The sequence below is a fragment of the Zalophus californianus genome, chromosome X (assembly GCF_009762305.2).
Source record: "Zalophus californianus isolate mZalCal1 chromosome X, mZalCal1.pri.v2, whole genome shotgun sequence".
NCBI classification, from domain to species: domain Eukaryota; kingdom Metazoa; phylum Chordata; class Mammalia; order Carnivora; family Otariidae; genus Zalophus; species Zalophus californianus.
This window is the reverse complement of record NC_045612.1, coordinates 102,167,500-102,188,339: the sequence shown is the minus strand read 5'-3', so window position 1 is coordinate 102,188,339 and position 20,840 is coordinate 102,167,500. Positions and strand designations below refer to the sequence as shown.

Sequence of the window (20,840 nt, the reverse complement as noted above, 5' to 3'; positions counted from 1 at the left end):
AGTGGCTACTGTACTGGACAGTGCAGATTTAGAGAATTAGAGACAACACATATGGTTAATTAGGAAGTTACTCCTTGAGAATAGAGGAGGGGATATAAACACAATGCATCCAATTTCCCTCTTAAATTTTCATTGTTTTCAGAACCTTTGTATGGTGTGATTGTAAAGTAACATAAGTGATGTCTACTACTACACATCAACACTCGGGGTATTCTCTCACATTCACACCTCCCTGCCATCTCTGTGAGGAGAAAACTAAAAGAGGAAATTGATCACATCATTTTTATCTAATTAAAAGTCCTTAAGTCTGAAGAAGAAGAATATGCATCTCTTGAAGCTAGGATTGGTCATAGGACACATTTTGCTTCAATGCCCTGGAAGCAGATCTCTTTTATGTGGGGAGGACAGAAAAGCTTTTGTTTTCCCTGTAAATGTAAGCTGACACCTGACACATGCATTTACTCTCCCCATTTCCCACTCTGCCATTTTAAAACACACACTTAGCGCTTAGAGGTGGTGTAGCCATCTTGAGACCACAGGAAGGAACAGAAGCCACAGGTTAAGGATGGCTGGGGATGATTCAAGAAGGAGTTGGGACACATGATTTTTGAGGCTGCTGGACCTACCCTGGAATAAAGAATTCTGGAGGTCTTGCTATGTGAGCAAACCTCCTATATGGATAAGCTATTGTAACGAGGATTTTGTCTTATATAGCCAAACCCAATCCTATCAGTATTAATTGGGGCTAAAAAAAAAGATCCTCTAATTTTTAAAATTCGTACAGTCTAAAATTATAACTGTTTTTGTTTGATGTAAATTTAATTCCCAGAAGCCTTTCATTCATCACTGACCAAAAACAAACAGAAATCATGATGCATTTAAAAGTTAAAATAAAATATGCATATGCCTCCATAACAGAATGTTAAATTTTAAATGCTAAGTAAAACTAGTCATCCATGAAGATAAAATAAATAAACAATAGTTTTAAAAACAACTAGTATATCTTTAGTTGCTACAGAAAAAGAATACTATGCCTGCCTTTAAGAAAATTTAAATTCCTCTCAAGGGTTAACATGTAAAACTGTAAAAGGCCAAATGACAATAAATGTTTTAAAAAAGAAGTTTAAGACAACAGAAACAGCTTTACAAGAAAATATATGGTTAGTGGACAAAATAATTTTGCAGTAAGTCACTGATTAAAAAGACCAATATCGACTGAAATTATGAAAACAAATTTCACAGAGCAGCCAAGGGTAGATTTCAAAAACTTCCATGCTCTGACAAACCAGTCAACTCTACATTTCTAATCATTATAATCAACTTGAAGGAGTGTGAAGGAACCCTAAGTCATTGGTGTGGTTACTTCACAATTGGATTTGGTTAGAACTCACACCTGCAAATGACTGTACCATTCTCATCTAAAAAGTTCCTAATGCTAAAAATAAAATACATCCTCATTTTGATTTAGACAACACTTTTACTGTAAAATCTCATTATATATAGCTTCTTGCCTGCTTACATTCTTTCCATCTGCTGTTATCTGCTCCCAATAGCTGTCTTCTTGTAGTGCCTAACACCTATTATATAACTTAAACAAAAAAATAAAATCGAACTTGCGGAAGTGTTGTAAAGTGGTGGTTTGATTTTTATGTCAGATTTCTCAAGGGGCAGTTATGGTTCTATCTGTGGCAGCTTTTTTATGATTTTCATATAATGTGACATGACAGAAAATCTTAGCCTCAACGGAGTTGCTACAGATTATTTTCCCCTCTCACAATGATCTCGTTCTTTCAGATTTAGGGGGAAAAAAGCATGAAGGAGTTAAGTGTAAATTATTCTCTTCCCTCCACTTTCTTAAGTAGAGATTTATCTATATACTTTTGCCCCAAACTTTGCCCATGGCTTTACTTTTTCTTATTTCTAATTGGAAGAGTTAAAAATAATCCAAGAGCTGAACATAGATTAATCAGTTTGGGGGTGGGGGAAGGTAAAGTCTATTATTACGAAGTTTATTCTGTTTGAAAGGAGAATATGTCAGGTAAATCAAAGCATTTCTATTCTTGGCATAAATCATACAGAAGATATTCTTTCCCTGAATAAATTATAAGAAATACATAATTCTTGAATATGATGCTACTTGTTTACACAGAATGCAAAACATAAAGATAAGGGAATCTGGAAGGATGTGTGAAATACTAAAATTATACTCACAGTTATTTTTCTAAATCTAGTAAAGAATTGACTCACATCACTCTAGAAACCCTGGCATTATTTTTAGTGAATTCATAAAAGATCACAAGACTATAGTCAAATTCCACTGCTTCTATTTCAAAAACAATGCAGCTATGATCACCTTGGAAATTTACTGATTAGCTTGGATTATGAAAATCAAAAACATTAGAACATATTATGCAAAAACAGATTTTCAACCCGAGGTTACTGGATAAAAATTAACAAGGCATGTGGAAAGAGAAGTCTAGCTTAATTTCATCTCTATGAGAGAGGCAGGCACATATGAAGAGGAAGGAAAGAAATGATTCATTCATTCATTCTAATATATATGATTAAAACCACCATAGCAATTTTTTTTCTTGTGGCAATTACCTCTCTTTGCCTTTTATGCTTCCCTCACAGAATATATACTCTAAAATAGGAGATTATATACTTTTTAATTATTTTATATTTTAAGTTTTGATTTAAATTCCAGCCAGTTAACATACAGTGTAATATTAGTTTCAGGTGTATAATACAGTGATTCAACACTTTCATATATCACCCTGAGCTCATCACAAGTGGACTCCTTAATCCCCATCATCTATTTAACCTATCCTCCCAACCACCTCTGCTCAGATAACCATCAATTTTTTCTCTATAGTCAAGAGTCTTTTTCCTGGTTTGCCTCTCTTTTCCCTTTGCTCTTGTTTCTTAAATTCCACGTATGAGTGAAGTCATATGGTATTTGTCTTTCCCTGACTTATTTCACTTAGCATAATACTCTCTAGCTCCATCCATGTCATTGCAAATGGCAAGATTACATTCCTTTTTATGGCTGAATAATATTCCATTGTGTGCGTACATATACATACATACATATACAAATATATATACATTTTTTTATCCATTCATTGGCCAATGGTCACTTGGGCTACTTCCATAGTTTGACTATTGTAAATAATGCTGTTATAAACATTGGGGTGCATGTATCCCTGTGAATTTATATTTTTGTTGAATACCTTTTCATGTGTCTGTTGGCCAGTTGGATGTCTTCTTTGGAGAAATGTCTATTCATGTCTTCTGCCCATTTTTAATTGGATTATTTGTTTTTTGGATGTTGAATTGTATAAGTTCTTTATAGATTTTGGATACTAACCCTGTATCTGGTATGTCATTTGCAAATATTTTCTCCCATTTCGTAGGTGGCCTTTTAGCTTTACTATTTCCTTCTCCATGCACAAAATGTTTATTTTGATGAAGTTTGTTTTTGCTTTTGTTTCCCTTGCCTCAGGGGACATATCTAGAAAGAATTTGCTACGGCCCATGTCAAAGAAGTTACTGCCTGGTTCTCTTATCAGATTTTTATGATTTCAGGTCTCACATTTAGGTCTTTAATCCGTTTTGAATTTATTTTTGTGTATGGTGGAAGAAAGTGGTCCAGTTTCATTTTTTTGCATGTTGCTGCCTGTTTTCCCAACACCATTTGTTGAAGAGACTGCCTTTTTCCCATTGGATGTTTTTTCCTGCTTCATTGAAGATTAACTGACCATACAGTAGGGGGTTCATTTCTAGGTTTTTTTTATTCTGTTCTACTGATCTATGTGTCTATTTTTAGACACATAGACTGTTTAGATTACTACAACTTTGTAATAAAACTTGGAGTCTGGAATTGTGATGCCTCCAGCTTTGCTCTTCCTTTTCAAGATTGCTTTGGCTATTCGGGTTTTTTTTTTTGTGGTTCCATACAAATTTTAGGATTGTTCTTTCTAGCTCTGTGAAAAATGCAGTTGGTATTGTGTTAGGGATTGCATTAAATGTGTAGATTGCTTTGGGTAGTGTATTTTAAAAATATTTGTTCTTTTGATCCATGAGCATGGAATGTCTATTTCTTCGTATTGTATTTAATTTCTTTGATCAATGTTTGATGCTTTTCAGAGTACAGGTCTTTCACCTTTTTGGTTAGGTTTATTCCTAGGTATCTTATGTTTTTAGTACAATTATAAATGAGATTAATTTCTTAATTTCTCTTTCTGCTGCTTCATTATTGGTGTATTGAAATGCAACAAATTTCTGCATGTTGATTTTGTATCCTGCGACTTTAATGAATTCGTTTAGCAGTTTTTTGGTGGAGTCTTTTGGGTTTTCTCTATGTAATATCGTACCATTTGTCAAGAGTAAAAGTTTTACTTCTTCCCTGCTGATTTTTTTTTTTTTTTTTAAAGAGAGGAGGAGAGAGAGAGAGAGAGAAAATCTTAAGCAGGTTCCACACCCAGTGTGGAGCCCAATGCAGGGCTCAATCTCAGAATTCTGAGATCATTACCTGAGCCAAAATCAAGAGTTGGATGCGTAACTGACTGAACCACCCAGGCACCTCTGGATGCCTTTTTCTTTGTGTTGTCTGATTGCTGTGGCTAGGACTTCCAGTACTATGTTGAATAAAAGTGGTGAGAGTGGACATCCCTGTCTTGTTCCCGACCAAAGGGGAAAAGCTGTCAGTTTTTCCCCACTGGGGATGATATTAGCTGTGGGTTTTTCATAGATGGCCTTTATGATGTTGATATGTTCCCTCTAAACCTACTTTGTTGAGGGTTTTTATCATGAATGGATGTGGCACTTTGTCAGATGCTTTTTCTGAATCCATTGAAAGGATCATATTGTTCCTATCCTTTTTTTTTTTTTTATTAATGTGATGTATCACATTGACTGATCCGACTTGGTTGTCGTGAATGATTTTTTTAATGTATTGTTGGATTTGGTTTGCTAGTATTTTGTTGAGGATTTTTGCATCTATGTTCATCAGATATATTGGTCTGTGGTTCTTTTTTTGGTGGTGTCTTTATTTGGTTTTGATATCAGGGTAATTTTGTCTCATGGAATGAATTTGGAAGTTTTCCTTCCTCTTCTATTTTTTTGGAATAGTTTGAGAAGAATAGGAATTAACCCTTTAAATGTTTGGTAGAAGTCATCTGTGAAACCATCTGGTCCTGGACTTTTGTTTGTTGGAGTTTTTTGATTACTGAATTAATTTCTTTGCTTGGTATCAGTCTGTTCAAGTTTTCTATTTCTTCCTGTTTCAGTTTTGATAATTTATATGCTTGTAGGAATTTGTCCATTTCTTCCATGTTGTTCAACTTGTTGACATATAGTTTTTCATAATATTCTAATTGTTTGTATTTCCATGGTGTTGGCTGTTATTTCTTCTCTCATTTGGGTCCTTTTTCTTTACTTTTTGGTAAGTCTGCTAGAGGTTTATCAATTTTATTAATTTTTTCAAAGATCCAGCTCCTGTGTTCGGTCCCTGGCCTGAATGTGGTGAGTTTTAACTAGGTGTGCTCTGGTCTGCTTATGAAATCAGACCTGTCACCACCTTCACCAGAACTGAGACCCTGAAAAACTCTCTGACTGGGAGATGTGGTGTGGGCAGGGGTTTGTGCTGGCCTTCTGGGGGAGGGACCCACCACACTGTGACTGAGGTTAGTGTGGCTGAGTATGGCAGTTCCACCATAGAGCAGAGGGGTGGGACTTAGTATAAGCAAATTTGGTAGCCAGTGTCAGTACTGTGCTGCTTTCAGCAGGTGACTCTGTTTATGCTGAGGGGATTAGGAAGAAAATGGCACTGGCAGCTCATTTGTTCCAGGACAGGCATCTCCTGGAATGCTGCCTCTCAGGGCCATGCCTCAAGAAGAGTGAATAATCTCCCCACTGTGTGCCCCAGGCACTCTTTGGATCCTGTTTCCATGCTGTATGCATCCTTGCTGTTTGCCGGACTTCTCTGCAGGAGTAGCACAGTGTCCTCAAGGCTCTATCCTAGCCAAGCCCCTTGACATTTAAAACTCTAGGATTTAAGTCCCACTGAGTTGCAAGAACTCAGGGAATTCAGCCCCTCTCACTTTCCAAGCCAGTGGCTATGGGGAAATACTCTCCTGTGCATTCCCCCTTCTTTGTGACCACTGCTGCCTCCCCTCTGCAGCTGCTGAGATTGCTTTCTACCCTATGCCACCTCTCTGCGCTTCCTACCTTCTTCAATGTGGCCTCTTCTCACTTTAGTTGTGGAGTTTGTTTTGTCAGTCTTCAGGTTGATTTCTGGGGGTATTTAGGATGATTCGATAGGTATCTAGTGGCGTTCATGGGATGAGGCAAGTCTAACGTCCTCCTACTTTGCCACCATCTTCCTCTCTCTGCCTATTCTTTTTATTTTTAATCCCCAGGAACAGATAACACTGATGTCTTTCACCAGCAAGTGTTCAATAAATAACAGATGGAAGAAAACTTAATCTTACGCCAAAAGCCCTTTAAAGTTAGTCACTGTATCTCTAATGAATCTGCATGACATTGTAACTCAGGTCTCAAAGCAGGCATTTGAGAGACAAAAAATATTCATAGTATTTATTTTCATTGCAAACTACTAAAAATATCCACCTCATATGTATGTTATTAATATGTATACATATATTTATTACTTTAATGCAAGTAATCGTACACACAAAAGTGTGGATAAATGTACAGAAACACTTACTAGTAGTTATGTGTAAACACTGTTTTATCTTAATCTCAATTATTCACTAACACCCAGGAAATCAAATTCAAATCCAAGCTCTTACCCCACTATCTCTTTCCAACATCATTTCCTAATAGTTCCCTACCTGTCTTTAGCATGCTTTGCAACATGGGTTTTCAAAGACAATTTGTTGAATTGAGGAATGAATAAACAAAGAACCATGCACCTTACATTAACATTACTTACCATTACCCTAACATTAAGAGCAACAGTAGGAGGAACTTATATTATTGCATACTACAACTTCAATTATAGATTTCAAGGACCCAAAATTGTGGTGAAATGAAAAGTCCCCAAAGCAGGTAATAACATTCAGAGTATAGTAACATTATATAGCTTTCAAAAAAAGATTAAAAGACATTGAATTAGTTATATTGCTTTCTTATAAAACAGAGAAGATCACATATTTTAGATATTTTTATGAAAATAATAAAAGGTATTTCATATAAAGGATTTATTTAGACCCAAGCAAGGAAATTTTGAAATAGAATTCACTATTTAAAAACAATGACAAACATAAACTTCCTTATCAGAATCCCACTGGTATTTTATTGAAAACACAGTATACTGGCTTTTATCAGATTTCATGTAAATATCATGGTTCAGTTTTACTTGATAAGATTTTGACAGAGAATTTTACAGTGAATTGAATTGAAATGTATTAAGATATGCATTTCTATTCACAGACTTTGAAATATGTAGTTTACTAAAACCTATGTATATCTTTAAGTCAAAAAGCGTATGGCATCACTGTCCATAAAAAGGTTATTATGACACTTCGAGAAGAGGATTTTTTTTGTGTTTGCAACTCTCTGACCATTGTCTTTAAGGGGAGTTTATTTTATCATTACCAGAGAGTATAATCTAAGTTAAATTGTTGACACTGACTTATCCTTACATCCTTCAGTGAAGATAATAGTGAATTTGGCTCTCATTAGGTAGGGAAAGAAAAATGTGGAGCAGTGAATCACACAGTTATGAGCTTTCTACAGGAGACATGTACATTTGTCAGAAGATAATTGCAGTACCAAATTTGCAAATATCCTCGGCCAAACATATTACAACATTATTCTTCGTAGAATATAACACACACCTATATGTGGAAAGATGGCACCCTCTGGAGTGGTGTTTCTTATGCAAGGTTGTACAGAAGTACAAAGATGAGATGACGAGGGCTGGATGGTTGTTTGTTAAAAGAAAAAAACCCCAGAATAATCAATCTCCTCACCCTAAGATGACTGTCCTACAACTTGTGGAGTCCATTGGATACCCATGGAAATAAACTGTGCATAGCTTGTTTTGTTTTAATTTTGGCGGAGAGATGAGGAGATGCTTAAGAAATGGGGGGGTCATAGAAAAAAAAAAGAAGTAAGAAACATTATTCGCAAGAGGTCTAGATTTACATTAGGGCAATTACATTCACTAAATCACCTTAAACCAATTACCTGAATTGTCTGTAACTTTTCTCATGTGTTGAATAAGGGAAACTATTTGTAGTATCCACTTTGCTGCAACGTTCATGGAAACAGAATAATACCAAGAAACGTTCTGTTAGTTTTGTTTTTAGTTTAAACAATGCCTTTTTTCCCCAACACTGTTTCACTAATCCTTCTAGGTCCATGCTATACAAGTTCTTTCGTTGTAAGACTGTGGCTGAATTTTTTCACTGAAAGTTATAATCAGAATAATTCTGGACCCATTCAATTGTTCTTTGTGTAGATACAGCCAGAGTTCAAAAAATAATCACGGAACTTTTATTAAAGACTTTGACCTTAACAATAAAAAAAATTAAACACATCCAAGTAATTATTTTCCATTTAAATATAGACTGTACCTACTGAAACTGCTTATTCAATTTTTGGATAATGAAATCTCCCAGGTAGAGGTGTAATGTGTAGTTAAAAATGAATCTTGAACAATATTATCATCTTGTCCAGATTGGCCAATTTTTCTCAACCCCAACCTGGAGATGTCTTATTACAGGATTAAACCTCTCTGCCAATTCACTTCTTTACTCAATACAGTGCCCGTGGTTTAGATTTAGTGAATTACTCTGAACACCTGGCCAAAATGACTTGAAAAAAGACTATAATTTGTTTAGCACAGGCAATGAGACACCAGCAGTATAAAAAATAATGGTATCTTATGGCCACCTAAATCCTATCTGCTGATAGCAACACAGTTCCCCACTGCCCCAAAGCTCTCCTCAAATTTACCATCCACCTCTCTTACCTCCCCAACCTCTCTCTCCCTCCCACCCTCCATCCTTTCTTCCATTTCTCCTGTCCTCCCTCTCTCTTTTTTCCTAATTTTCCTTCCCTCCTTCCCACCCTCCTCCCTTCCCCTCTTTGTCTTTCCCTCCCCTTCCTTTCCCAAATAGCCATATTTTCAATGAAAACTCTAGACATATTTCCACTTCATTCGATAGATTATGTCAGTAAAAGAAAACTGTGAATAATTGTCAAAACAATTTTGTTTCAATTTTACTTAAACATATGATGAAATAAAAAGAGCATTTTTAAAAATCAGACTTTTGATACAAAACTATAAATTACAAATCACACTCTGCTATTAATTCACAATGTTAGGAAATCAACTTGGAGCTTCATTTATGTTTTACTTTTAAAGGTTTAATTTGCATATTTTACATCTCTATTTCTCTACAATATAATGGTACATTTTTTACTCTCTAAAGTTAAGCAGGCAAGTTGCTTAATTTTTTAAATGGCTGCATTTTATAAACTTAAAAAAATGTATAGTTGTCGGATACCTGGGTGGCTTAGTTGGTTAAGCGACTGCCTTCAGCTCAGGTCATGATCCTGGAGTCCCGGGATCGAGTCCCACATTGGGAATCCCTGCTCAGCGGGGAGTCTGCTTCTCCTTCTGACCCTCCCCCCTCTCGTGCTCTCTCTCTCAAATAAAATCTTTTAAAATATTTATAGTTGTCATTTTAATTTCTATATTTTTGCTTAATATAAATCACTTAGTAAAAATTACTTTATTTTTAGTAAAGATTACTTTTATTTCCAAATAGTGGCAGCCCAGTTTTCTCAACTAAGAACTTATGTGAAAGAACAGAAGCTTAATATCAGATATATGATTTTGAATTCAAGGTCTAGAATTATGAAGAGCTAACTTATTCAAATGTCTGATCCTTCTTCCCTTACTGGGAATAATAATTCAATCACCGTATGCCTAAGGTTTGATCTGAACTTCCTAAGTTCAAAACTAAGTTCTCCTAGATTCATAAAATATTGTTACAACCTCTTACCTAACTTACGATGCTTTGTAGCTACAATTAAAATCCCAAATTTCAATCTCTGTTAAAAATAAAGCTACTGTATCACATTTCATTCACATTATCCATCAAGCAATCAACATTTACTGAGAACCAGTATGTGCAAGGGTCAAACTTAAATTTAAGGTCCTGAGGCATAAATGGTATTTTTTTCAGGTCTCCACATACCACAGTTGAAATAGATAAACATATTGCTTAGATCCCATCATCACCTCCTACAAATCCCCTTTATTTGTGCCATCCTCCATCCTGTTCTAAATATTCTTGCCTGAGTTCAGGGGATATTTATTGCTTATCAGCTGCTCAGTATCTTTTCCCCTTTCTATTTTCAATAGACCCCCAATTTCTTTGGAGGGGAACAACCCCTCCGTCACCGTGAAGGGTTTTGGAAGGAGAGGGTTTTAAAACAAAGTTTTCTGCTCTCCTCTAGCTACGAGACGGGTGCGTGACCTAAGCAAGGTCAACTGGACGCCCTCTTCCAGGACTCTGTATTCTGAGCAGTTAAACAGTACGCAGAAAAAAGAGGATCGTGGAGATGGAGGGAAAAGATGGTAGCGGAGTAGGGGAACTTATTCCAACCAGTCCCGGAAGTGAGCTGGATATCTACCAGACCACTCTGAACACCCACAAAATCAGCCTGAGATGTAAGAAGATCTGGATCTCTACAAACAGAATATCGCAGGTGGTTGGTTTCGAGGTATGAAGCAGGGAGCCGTGATTCTGTGGGCAGATATCAGAGGATAAATGGCAGTGGGAGGGAGCCTGGCCGTGGGGATCCTACACCACCGGTGAGTGAGAGCCTCCGCACTGGGGATGGGGCACAGACTCACAGACCAGTAGCGGCAGAGAAAGGACTCGAGGGAAGCCCCCCGGACAGAAATCTGGAGCAGCGGGGTCACACGTGCAAACTGGGGGTGGCTGGTGGTTTTAGAACCACAAAAGGCAGAGATGTGTCCTCACCCGGAGGCAAGGATTAGGAGCCCTGCAGAGGGGCGCACAACCCAGGACTCCAGTTTATAGCAGCAAAGATAGAAACAGAGATAGTGTGGCCTGGAGAGCTCGCTGGAGAACACACTGCAATCTTTCTGCTCTGAGGCAGAGGGTTGGAAACTGTCTCTTCTGCTCTGAATCTCAGAAGAGATGTGGAAAGGTGCCAGGGAAAGCTGCCAGAGAACAAAAGCCCCCCCAAACCGGTTTCCACTGAGACCATCCCCCACCACAGGGGGGCAGGGCAACTCTGCCCAAACAGGGTTGCCTGAGTAACAGCATGGCAGGCCCCTCCCCCCGAAGACAGGCTGGAAGAACAAGAGGCCAGCAACCCTAGGGTCCCTATAAAACAGCGCATCTGGCTTGGGTTGTGGTCATTAATTTGGACTCTATACATTCCCTCAACCACCCCTCAACAGAACGACTAGGAGGAGGAACCCCCAAAATAGAAAAGACTCAGAGACTATGATTTATGCCACAGATTTACTAATGGATTCAGATATAAGGAAGATGTCAGAGATGGAATTCAGGCTTAGCAATTGTGAAGACAAGAGTTAGAATGGAGAAATCGATTAATGGCAACAGAGTCTCTAAGGGCAGAAATGAAAGCTGCATTGGCAGAATTTAAAAATGCTATCAATGAGATCCAATCTAATCTAGATAATCTAACAGCAATGGTAAGCGAGGCAGAAGAACGAATTAGTGACCTAGAAGACAATTTAATAGACAAAAAAGGGAAAAGAGGCAGCCAGGGAAAAACAACTCAGAATCCATGAAAATAGAATCAGACACCATGAAACGTTCCAATGTCAGAATTATTGGAATCCCTGAGGGGGTGGAGAGAGAGAGAGAGAGGACCAGAAGATATATTTGAGCAAATCGTAGCTAAGAACTTCCCTAATCTGGGGAATGAAACAAACACATTCGTGTCCTAGAGGCAGAGAGGACCCCTCCCAAGATCAAGGAAAACAGGCCAACACCCTGGCATGTAATGGTAAAACTCTCAAATCTTAGAACCAAGGAAACCATCTTAAGGACAGTTAGGTGGAAGAGATTCCTTACGTACAGAGAGAAGAACATCAGAAAAATGTCAGACCTATCCACAGAGGCCTGGCAAGCCAGAAAGGCCTGGCAAGACATATTCAGGGTACTAAACGAGAACATGCAGCCAAGAATACTTTATCTGGCAAGGCTGTCATTTAGAATGGATGGAGAGATGCAGAACTTCCAAGACCGGCAGAAACTGAAATATGTGACCACTAAGCTGGCCCTGTAAGAAATATTAAGAGGGGTTCTATAAAAGGAGAAAGACCCCAAGAGTGATATAGAAAAGAAATTTACAGAGACAATCTATAAAAACAAGGTCTTCACAGGCAACATGATGACAATTAATTCATATCTTCCAATAATCACTCTCAACATGAATGGCCTAAATGCTCCCATAAAATGGCACAGGGTTGCAGATTGGATAAAAAGACAGGATTCATCCATATGCTGTCTACAAGAGACTCATTTTGAACCTAAAGATACATCCAGACTGAAAGTGAAGGGATGGAGATCCATCTTCCATGCCAACGGACCTCAAAAGAAAGCTGAGGTAGCAATTCTTATATCAGACAAATAAGATTTTAAACTAAAGACTGTAGTTAGAGACACAGAAAGACACGATATCATTCTTTTTTTTTCAAAGATTTTATTTATTTATTTGACAGACAGAGGCAGTGAAAGAGGGAACACAAGCAGGGGGAGTGGGAGAGGGAGAAGCAGGCTTCCCGCCGAGCAGGGAGCCCGATGCGGGGCTCGATCCCAGGACCCTGGGATCATGACCTGAGCTGAAGGCAGATGCTTAACAACTGAGCCACCCAGGCGCCCAGACACTATATCATTCTTAAAGGGTCTATCCAACAAGAAGATCTAACTATTGTAAATATCTACGCCCTCAAGATGGGAGCAGCCATCTACATAAGCCAACTGTTCACCAAAATAAAGAGTCATATTGATAACAAAACATTAATTGTAGGAGACCACAATACTCCACTCTCAGCAACAGACAGATCATCTAAGCAGAAAATCAACAAAGAAACAAGAGCTTTGAATGACACACTGGACCAGATGGACCTCATAGATATATACAGAACATTCCATCCTAAAACAACAGAATACTCATTCTTCTCGAGCACACATGGAACTTTCTCCAGAAGAGACCACACTCTGGGTCACAAATCAGGTCTCAACTGATACCAAAAGACTGAGATTATTCTCTGCATCTTCTTAGACCATAATGCTTTAAAACTAGAACTCAATCACAAGAAAAAATTTGGCAGAAATTCAAACACTTGGAAGCTAAAGACCACTCTGCTCAAGAATGTTTGGGTCAACCAGGAAATCAAAGAAGAACTTAAACAGTTCATGGAAATGAATGAGGACGAAAACACATTGGTCCAAAACCTATGGAATATTGCAAAGGTGGTCCCAAGGGGGAAATACATAGCCATCCAAGCCTCACTCAAAAAATAGAAAAATCCCAAATTCACCAACTAACTCTACACCTTAAAGAATTAGAGAAAAAAGCAACAAACGATGCCTAAGCCACACATCAGAAGAGAAATAATTAAGATTAGAGCAGAGATCAATGAATTAGAAACCAGAAATGCAGATCAGAGCAATGAAACCAGAAGCTTGTTCTTTGAAAGAATTAATAAGATCGATAAACCACTGGCCAGACTTATCCAAAAGAAAAGAGTAAAGGACCCAAATTAATAAAATTATGAACGAAAGGGGAGAGATCATGACTAACACCAAGGAAATAGAAACAATTATTAGAAATTATTATCAACAACTATATGCCAATAAGCTGAGCAACCTGGATGAAATGGATGCCTTCCTGGAAACCTATAAACTCCCAAGACTGAAACAGGAAGAAATTGACAACCTGAATCAGCCAATAACCAGTAACGAGATTGAAGCAGTGATCAAAAACCTCCCCAAAAAAACAAGAGTCCAGGGCCTGATGGATTCCCTGGGGAATTCTATCAAACATTCAAAGAAGAAATAATACCCATTATCCTGAACCTGTTTCAAAAAATAGAAACAGAAGGAAAGCTTCCAGACTCATTCTATGAGGCCAGCATTACCTTAATCCCCAAACCAGGCAGAGACCCCATCAAAAAGGAGAATTTCAGACCAATATCCCTGATGAATATGGATTCCAAAATCCTCAACAAAATCCTAGCTAACAGGATCCAACTATACATTAAAAGATCAACCACCACGACCAAGTGGGATTTATCCCTGGGATGCAAGGGTGGTTCAACATTCGCAAATCCATCAATGTGATAGAACACATTAATAAGAGGAGAAAGAAGAACCATATGGTCCTCTCAATTGATGCAGAAAAGCATTTGACAAAATACAGCATCCTTTCCTGATTAAAACTCTTCTGAATGTAGGGATAGAGGGAACATTCCTCAAGTTCATAAAATCCATCTATGAAAAACCCACAGCGAATAGCATCCTCAATGGGGAAAAGCTGAGAGCCTTTCCCTTAAGATCAGGAACATGTCAAGGCTGTCCACTCTTGCCATATTGTTCAACATAGTACTGGAAGTCCTAGCAACAGCAATCGGACAACAAAAAGAAATAAAAGGTATTCAAATTGGCAAAGAAGAAGTCAAACTCTCTTTCTTCACAGATGACATGATACTTTATGTGGAAAACCCAAAGACTCCACCCCCAAATTGCTAGAACTCACACAGCAATTCAGTAATGTGGCGGGACACAAAATCAATGCACAGAAATCAGTTGCTTTCTTATACACTAACAATGCAGTGGTAGAAAGAGAAATTAGAGAAATGATTCCATTTACAAAAGCACCAAAAACCATAAGATACCTCGGAATAAACCTAACCAAAGAGGTAAAGGATCTATACTCTAGGAACTAGAGAATACTCATGAAAGAAATTGAAGACGACACAAAAAGATGGAAAAACATTCCATGCTCATGGATCGGAAGAATAAACATTGTTAAAATGTTTATGCTACCCAGAGCAATCTACACCTTCAATGCCATCCTGATCAAAATTCCAATGATATTTTTCAAAGTGCTGGAACAAACAATCCTAAAATTTGTATGGAATCAGAAAAGACCCTGAATCGCTAATGAAATGTTGATAAACAAAGCTGGGGGCATCACTTTGCCCGATTTCAAGCTATATTACAAAGCAGTGATCACCAAGACAGCATGGTACTGGCACAAAAACAGACATATAGACCAATGGAACAGAATAGAGAGCCCAGATAAGGACCCTCAACTCTATGGTCAAATAATCTTCGACAAAACAGGGAAAAATATGCAATGGAAAAAAGACAGTCTCTTCAATAAATGGTGCTGGGAAAATTGGACAGCTACATACAAAGAATGAAACTCGACCATTCTTTAACACCACACACAAAGATAAACTCAAAATAGATGAAAGACCTCAATATGAGACCGGAATCCATCAAAATCCTAGAGGAGAACATAGGCAGTAACCTCTTAGACATCGGCCACAGGAACTTCTTTCAAGATACATCTCCAAAGGCTAGTGAAACAAAAGCAAATATGAACTTTTGGGACTTCATCAATATAAAATGCTTCTGCACAGCAAAGGAAATAGTCAACAAAACAAGGAGGCAACCCACAGAATAGGAGAAGATTTTTGCAAATGACACTACAGATAAAGGGCTGGTATCCAAGATCTATAAAGAACGTCTCAAACTCAACACCCCAAAAAACAAATAATCAAGTCAAAAAATGGGCAGAAGACATGAACAGACACTTCTCCAAAGACGTACAAATGGCTAACAGACACATGAAAAAGTGTTCACCATCATTAGCCATCAGGGAAATTCAAATCAAAACCACCTTGAGATTCCACCTTACACCAGTTAGAATGGCAAAAATTAACAAGGCAAAGGAGAGGTTGTGGAGAAAGGGAAACCATTTTACACTGTTGGTGGGAATGCAAGTTGGTACAGCCACTTTGTAAAACAGTGTGGAGGTGCCTCAAAAAATTAAAAATAGAGCTACCCTTTGGCCCAGCAATGGTGCTCCTGGGTATTTACCCCAAAGACACAGATGTAGTGAAAAGAAGGGCCATATGCACCCCAATGTTCATAGCAGCAATGTCCCCAATAGCCAAACTGTGGAAAGAGCTGAGATGCCCTTCAGCAGATGAATGGATAAGGAAGATGTGGTCCATATATACAATGGAATATTACTCAGCCATCAGAAAGGATGACTACCCAAGTTTTACATCCACATGGATGGGACTGGAGGAGATTATGCTAAGTGAACTAAGTCAAGCAGAGAAAGTCAATTATCATATGGTTTCACTTATTTGTGGAACATAAGGAGCAGCATGGAGGACATTAGGGGAAGGAAGGGAAAAATGAGGGGGGGGGAATCGGAGGGAGAGATGAACCATGAGAGACTATGGACTCTGAGAAACAAACTGAGGGTTCTGGGGTGGGGGAAGGGTTAGCCTGGTGATGGGTATTAAGGAGGGCACGTACTGCATGGAGCCCTGGGGGTTGTATGAAAACAATGAATCATGGATCACTGCATTGAAAACTGGTGATGTATTGTATGGTGACTAACGTAACATAATAAAATCAAATTTTTAAAAAAAGGAAAGAAAAAAGAAAAAAGAGGATCACAAAGACAGCCTGGAGTAGTTACTATGAACTAGGTGCCCAGACGTACTCAGGTACCTTTTCTTTTTCTAAGCCTTTTCCCACTGCCTTCATGACTGTTCCAGTCCGTTCACTTTCTGCTTGATTTAATCAGAGGATGTTTCTGTTGCTTACATCCAGAAAACCCTATTGATAGTCAACAAACTACATCTGATGATTTTACCTTTTTGTTTAGAATACTTTAAGCAATGCCCCTGCCTGCGGGCCATAACCGAACTCCTTGTTCTATCAAGGAAAAATCCTCATTTCATAGCCCCCATCCCTCTCTATTCAACTTCATCAGTTTCTGCCTCACCGCCTTAATTTCAGCCACATGGAATCACAATTTATAGAACACACTACATTGTTTTCCATCTCAGCGAAAAGCAGAGTTTGTCTCTTCTGCCAGAGTCACCTTTCTGTTTTATCCACCTGATTATTTCCAACTTGTTCTTTAATACTTGGCTTAAGTTTTAGCTTCTTCAAGAAATTTTTCCTGACCTCCATTTTCTTCCCTGGCTTCGTCAGATGTCCTCTTCCTGAAGTAAGGTCCTAGAGAATCCCCTAAACATGCCCAGGGAGGTAAAAACTACAGTGGGGACCCTGGAATCAGACTGCATGAGTTCAAATTCCATGGCTGTCTCTTTACTACTTGACCTTGGGCAGGTTATTTAACCTCACTGTACTTTACTATCAATCTCACAGTGTTGTGAGCATTAAGTAATGCACGTGAAGTACTTAAAAATGACTAGCATATACTCATTGTTAAATATGTGCTAGGTATTATCCTGTAATTTATTTCTATCATAGTGCTATTATTGTTTTTTTCCTTCACCTGCTTTAATCTGTGCATTGCTATCTTGTCCAACTCTGTACTTCCCAGGCACTTAGTAGTAGCTCAATAAAAATTTGTTAAATGAACATATGAATAAATAGGCACTGATAGTGTTTTGCAGTTTATAAAGTCCTTTTGGAATAGTACCTCATTTCCAACACTTCAAATATTAACATTAGGATTGTTTTGTTTAAAACTTTACATAGAGAAAAATGTTTATTCCCTGATATTGTAATAAATACTTCCCTAAACTTATCTCTTTTTTGCCCCCCACCCAACACACACTTGCTTAATGTTTACTTAGAGTTATTTTACTGACCATTTAGTAATAGAAAGCTCTAAAAGGCAAGAACTGACAGTGTCTTTACAAATCATTTTTTTAATATGAGGGGAAGAAGCAGGAAAAGCACTCCACTATTCATCAAGAGAAGGAAAGTTTTATATATATATAATACTTCTATGTATATCTACATATACAGATATGATATACATAACTATTCATATATATAACATTTAAAATATATAAAACTAAAAATTAAAAATGCATGTATATCTACGATATACATATATTATATATGACATATATATGAGATATATATATATATATATATATATATATATATATATATGAGATAGAGTCATCATCTCTTACTTGCTTTCAGTAAGCAAGGCAGGGTTGGAAGCATACAATACATAGAATGCTATATATAAATATATATATGTATATATGTGGCATTTAAAAATTCCTGGTTTTCTGTGACCCTGTGACCCTAGACATGGCCCTTGAACTTCTCCTCTGAATTAATTTTGGATCTCTCTGTAAGACTATCGCCTTGAAGAGGCATCAAATTAGTAGTCATTTTGAAAAAAATATATAACCTTATTTTTCTGAAGACTCCTGAGCAGGTAGATTCTAAAGCAGATCCTAAAGGCTAGGATCACAAAGGAGTGTGGACTTCCTCTCCCCCCTAATACTCAGTGGCTTTTACAGGAGACCACAATGCCAGTGGCAGAATGGGGTGTAGATATGGAAATGAGCTCTTATTTTCATGTAATATCATTATATGACAATCAGTTTGCATGCTACAAATGCTGTGAGCAGGCAGATTTATAATCTAATATTAATTACTAACATTAGTTGAGCAAGGCAGGATGGGAAGCATTTTTCGTGTACTACCTAATGTAGTCCTTATGACAACCAATAAGGCAAAGATAGTATCATCATTCACATTGTACAGATAAACTCAGTTTCAGGGAGGTTGAATAACACATCAAAGGTCTACAACTGTAGCAGAGGAGCCAAGCTTTGAACCCAGAGCATCTATCTCCAAAGCCCTTGCTTGAAACACTGTAACACATTGTTTCCTCTGCTTGGTAATAGTCTTGGAAGTATTAGTATAACTTGATACAATACTGTGCAAGAACTTAATCTCTTATTTCTGCATGTATCAGTGCAGTGAAACCATAAATGCTTAGCACTGTGTCTGGCATAGACTGTATATATAAAAACGTATGTATAACCAAATGGTAGCCACATTTACATTAATACTAGCAAGCAGTATATGTAGTAAGTAAGAATACTTAGGCTTAGAAACCAAACAGACTTGGATTTGAATCTTTGCTCTGCTACTTACTAGGAGTATGACATCTCAATGGCTTGTGCTGAAGAATGCACCTATTAATACTTGTTCTAAAAGAGCAGTGAAACGAATTATACATATTTATATAATAGTTACATATCTTCATATACACACATGTCCATCACTATGTGGTGAATATGAATGTGAACCTGTGCATCCTGTGCCCAGAAAAGGAAACCAAGATCCAGAGAATGAGTTGACCACAATCATGTCACTTGCAAACGACAGAGAACACTTAATTCACACCTCCTGAGTCTCAAATCAAGGTACTTTAAATGCAGATTGCCTACTATCCACTTATTTTTATTCCTACTGAGTTGCTAAAGTTCATTTTACAAAGAAATCTGTCTGCTTTACTCCTGCTTTTTTCAAAAAGTAGTTTTGTAACAACTAAATACCTTCAATGCAATTTATTACTTCTGTAGAAAAGATATGAAAATCATTTACCAGTGAAATAAGTACAGCACATAAATATTTCAAAACTATTTTTCTTATTCACTCAGAAATATAAAAGATATACAGTGCATTTGTTTTAACTAGGTCAATCAGATTTATATCAATGTATTCCTATGTTTCTAACTGATGTCAGGATTTTGTGGAATGGATTCCAAGAGGCTGATAAATGCAGTCTTTATATTAAAAACATGTTTATTTGACTATAGCATTGCATAAACACCAATATTAAGATCTAAGGTATTTAAAAATATATTATGTTTGGTACTTTTCTAAAAATTTATAGCTAACTTTCAGTGATATTCATCATCGTAGGAGGAAAATTGGCACAGACAATTCAGAAGAGTGAATAACCAATTCCCAGATTATTATATTTGATTCTGTAATATATTATGGCTGCAGGCTGCCAAAACAAACAGTTTAAAATGTAAACAGCTCAGTTGAACTACTTATTTGATATTAAATAGATTTTTAAAATACTGGTTGTTTAGTGAATTTAATTAAAGCCAACTAATTGTAAGGTTTAAGGTTTTTTCCTTGTATAATTCCATTTTAATTTATGGGTTTTAGATAATTGCATTATTTTTTTTTCTTGATCATACTTAGGCTACACAGAGTAAAGGTAGTGTGCAGCTGACAGAGAAAAGCTGCCTAAAAACTGGTGGGAATATGGTCTAGGGAGAGTGAATGGACATGTGGACAATCTTCACTTTAACGAAAAATCTCAACCAGGTTTTCTCTTTCCCCATACCTTCTGCTTGATGATCATCTCGTTGATGTCTTCAAGATCACCCACCATCACCCTCTGTGATTTTATAACTCGATCGAGCAGAGACAGCCAATCGGTAAGTTCTGTCCAAGCTCTGTTGAAATCTGCCAGGGCGGGTACCTCCAACAGCAAGGAAGATGGCATTTCTAGTTTGGAGATGGCAGTTTCCTTGGTAACCGCGGGTTGTGTCACCAGAGTAACAGTCTGACTAGGAGCTAATTTTTTTTTTTCCAAAAAGAAAAAAAAAAGAAAAAAAAAAGAAAAATTAGAAAAACAAGCAAAGAAGCTGATTTCAATAACAATAGACCAAGCTTAATTAAAGTACAACAATTTGAGCCAAAGTATTGTTTATTATGTTATAAATTTTTCCTGCA

The 20,840-nt window shown here is 37.3% G+C and overlaps 1 protein-coding gene across 2 annotated transcripts in view; it reads right to left on the bottom strand.

Moving 5' to 3' along the window:
• The window catches only part of DMD (dystrophin), a 2,214,577-nt gene that overhangs the window by 625,862 nt on the left and 1,567,875 nt on the right, over positions 1-20,840 (bottom strand). For both annotated transcript variants that reach the window (XM_027607979.2, XM_027607980.2), the window contains exon 51: positions 20,449-20,681. In XM_027607979.2, coding sequence (XP_027463780.1) covers positions 20,449-20,681 — 233 coding nt within the window. The remainder of the gene's footprint in view (positions 1-20,448; positions 20,682-20,840) is intronic.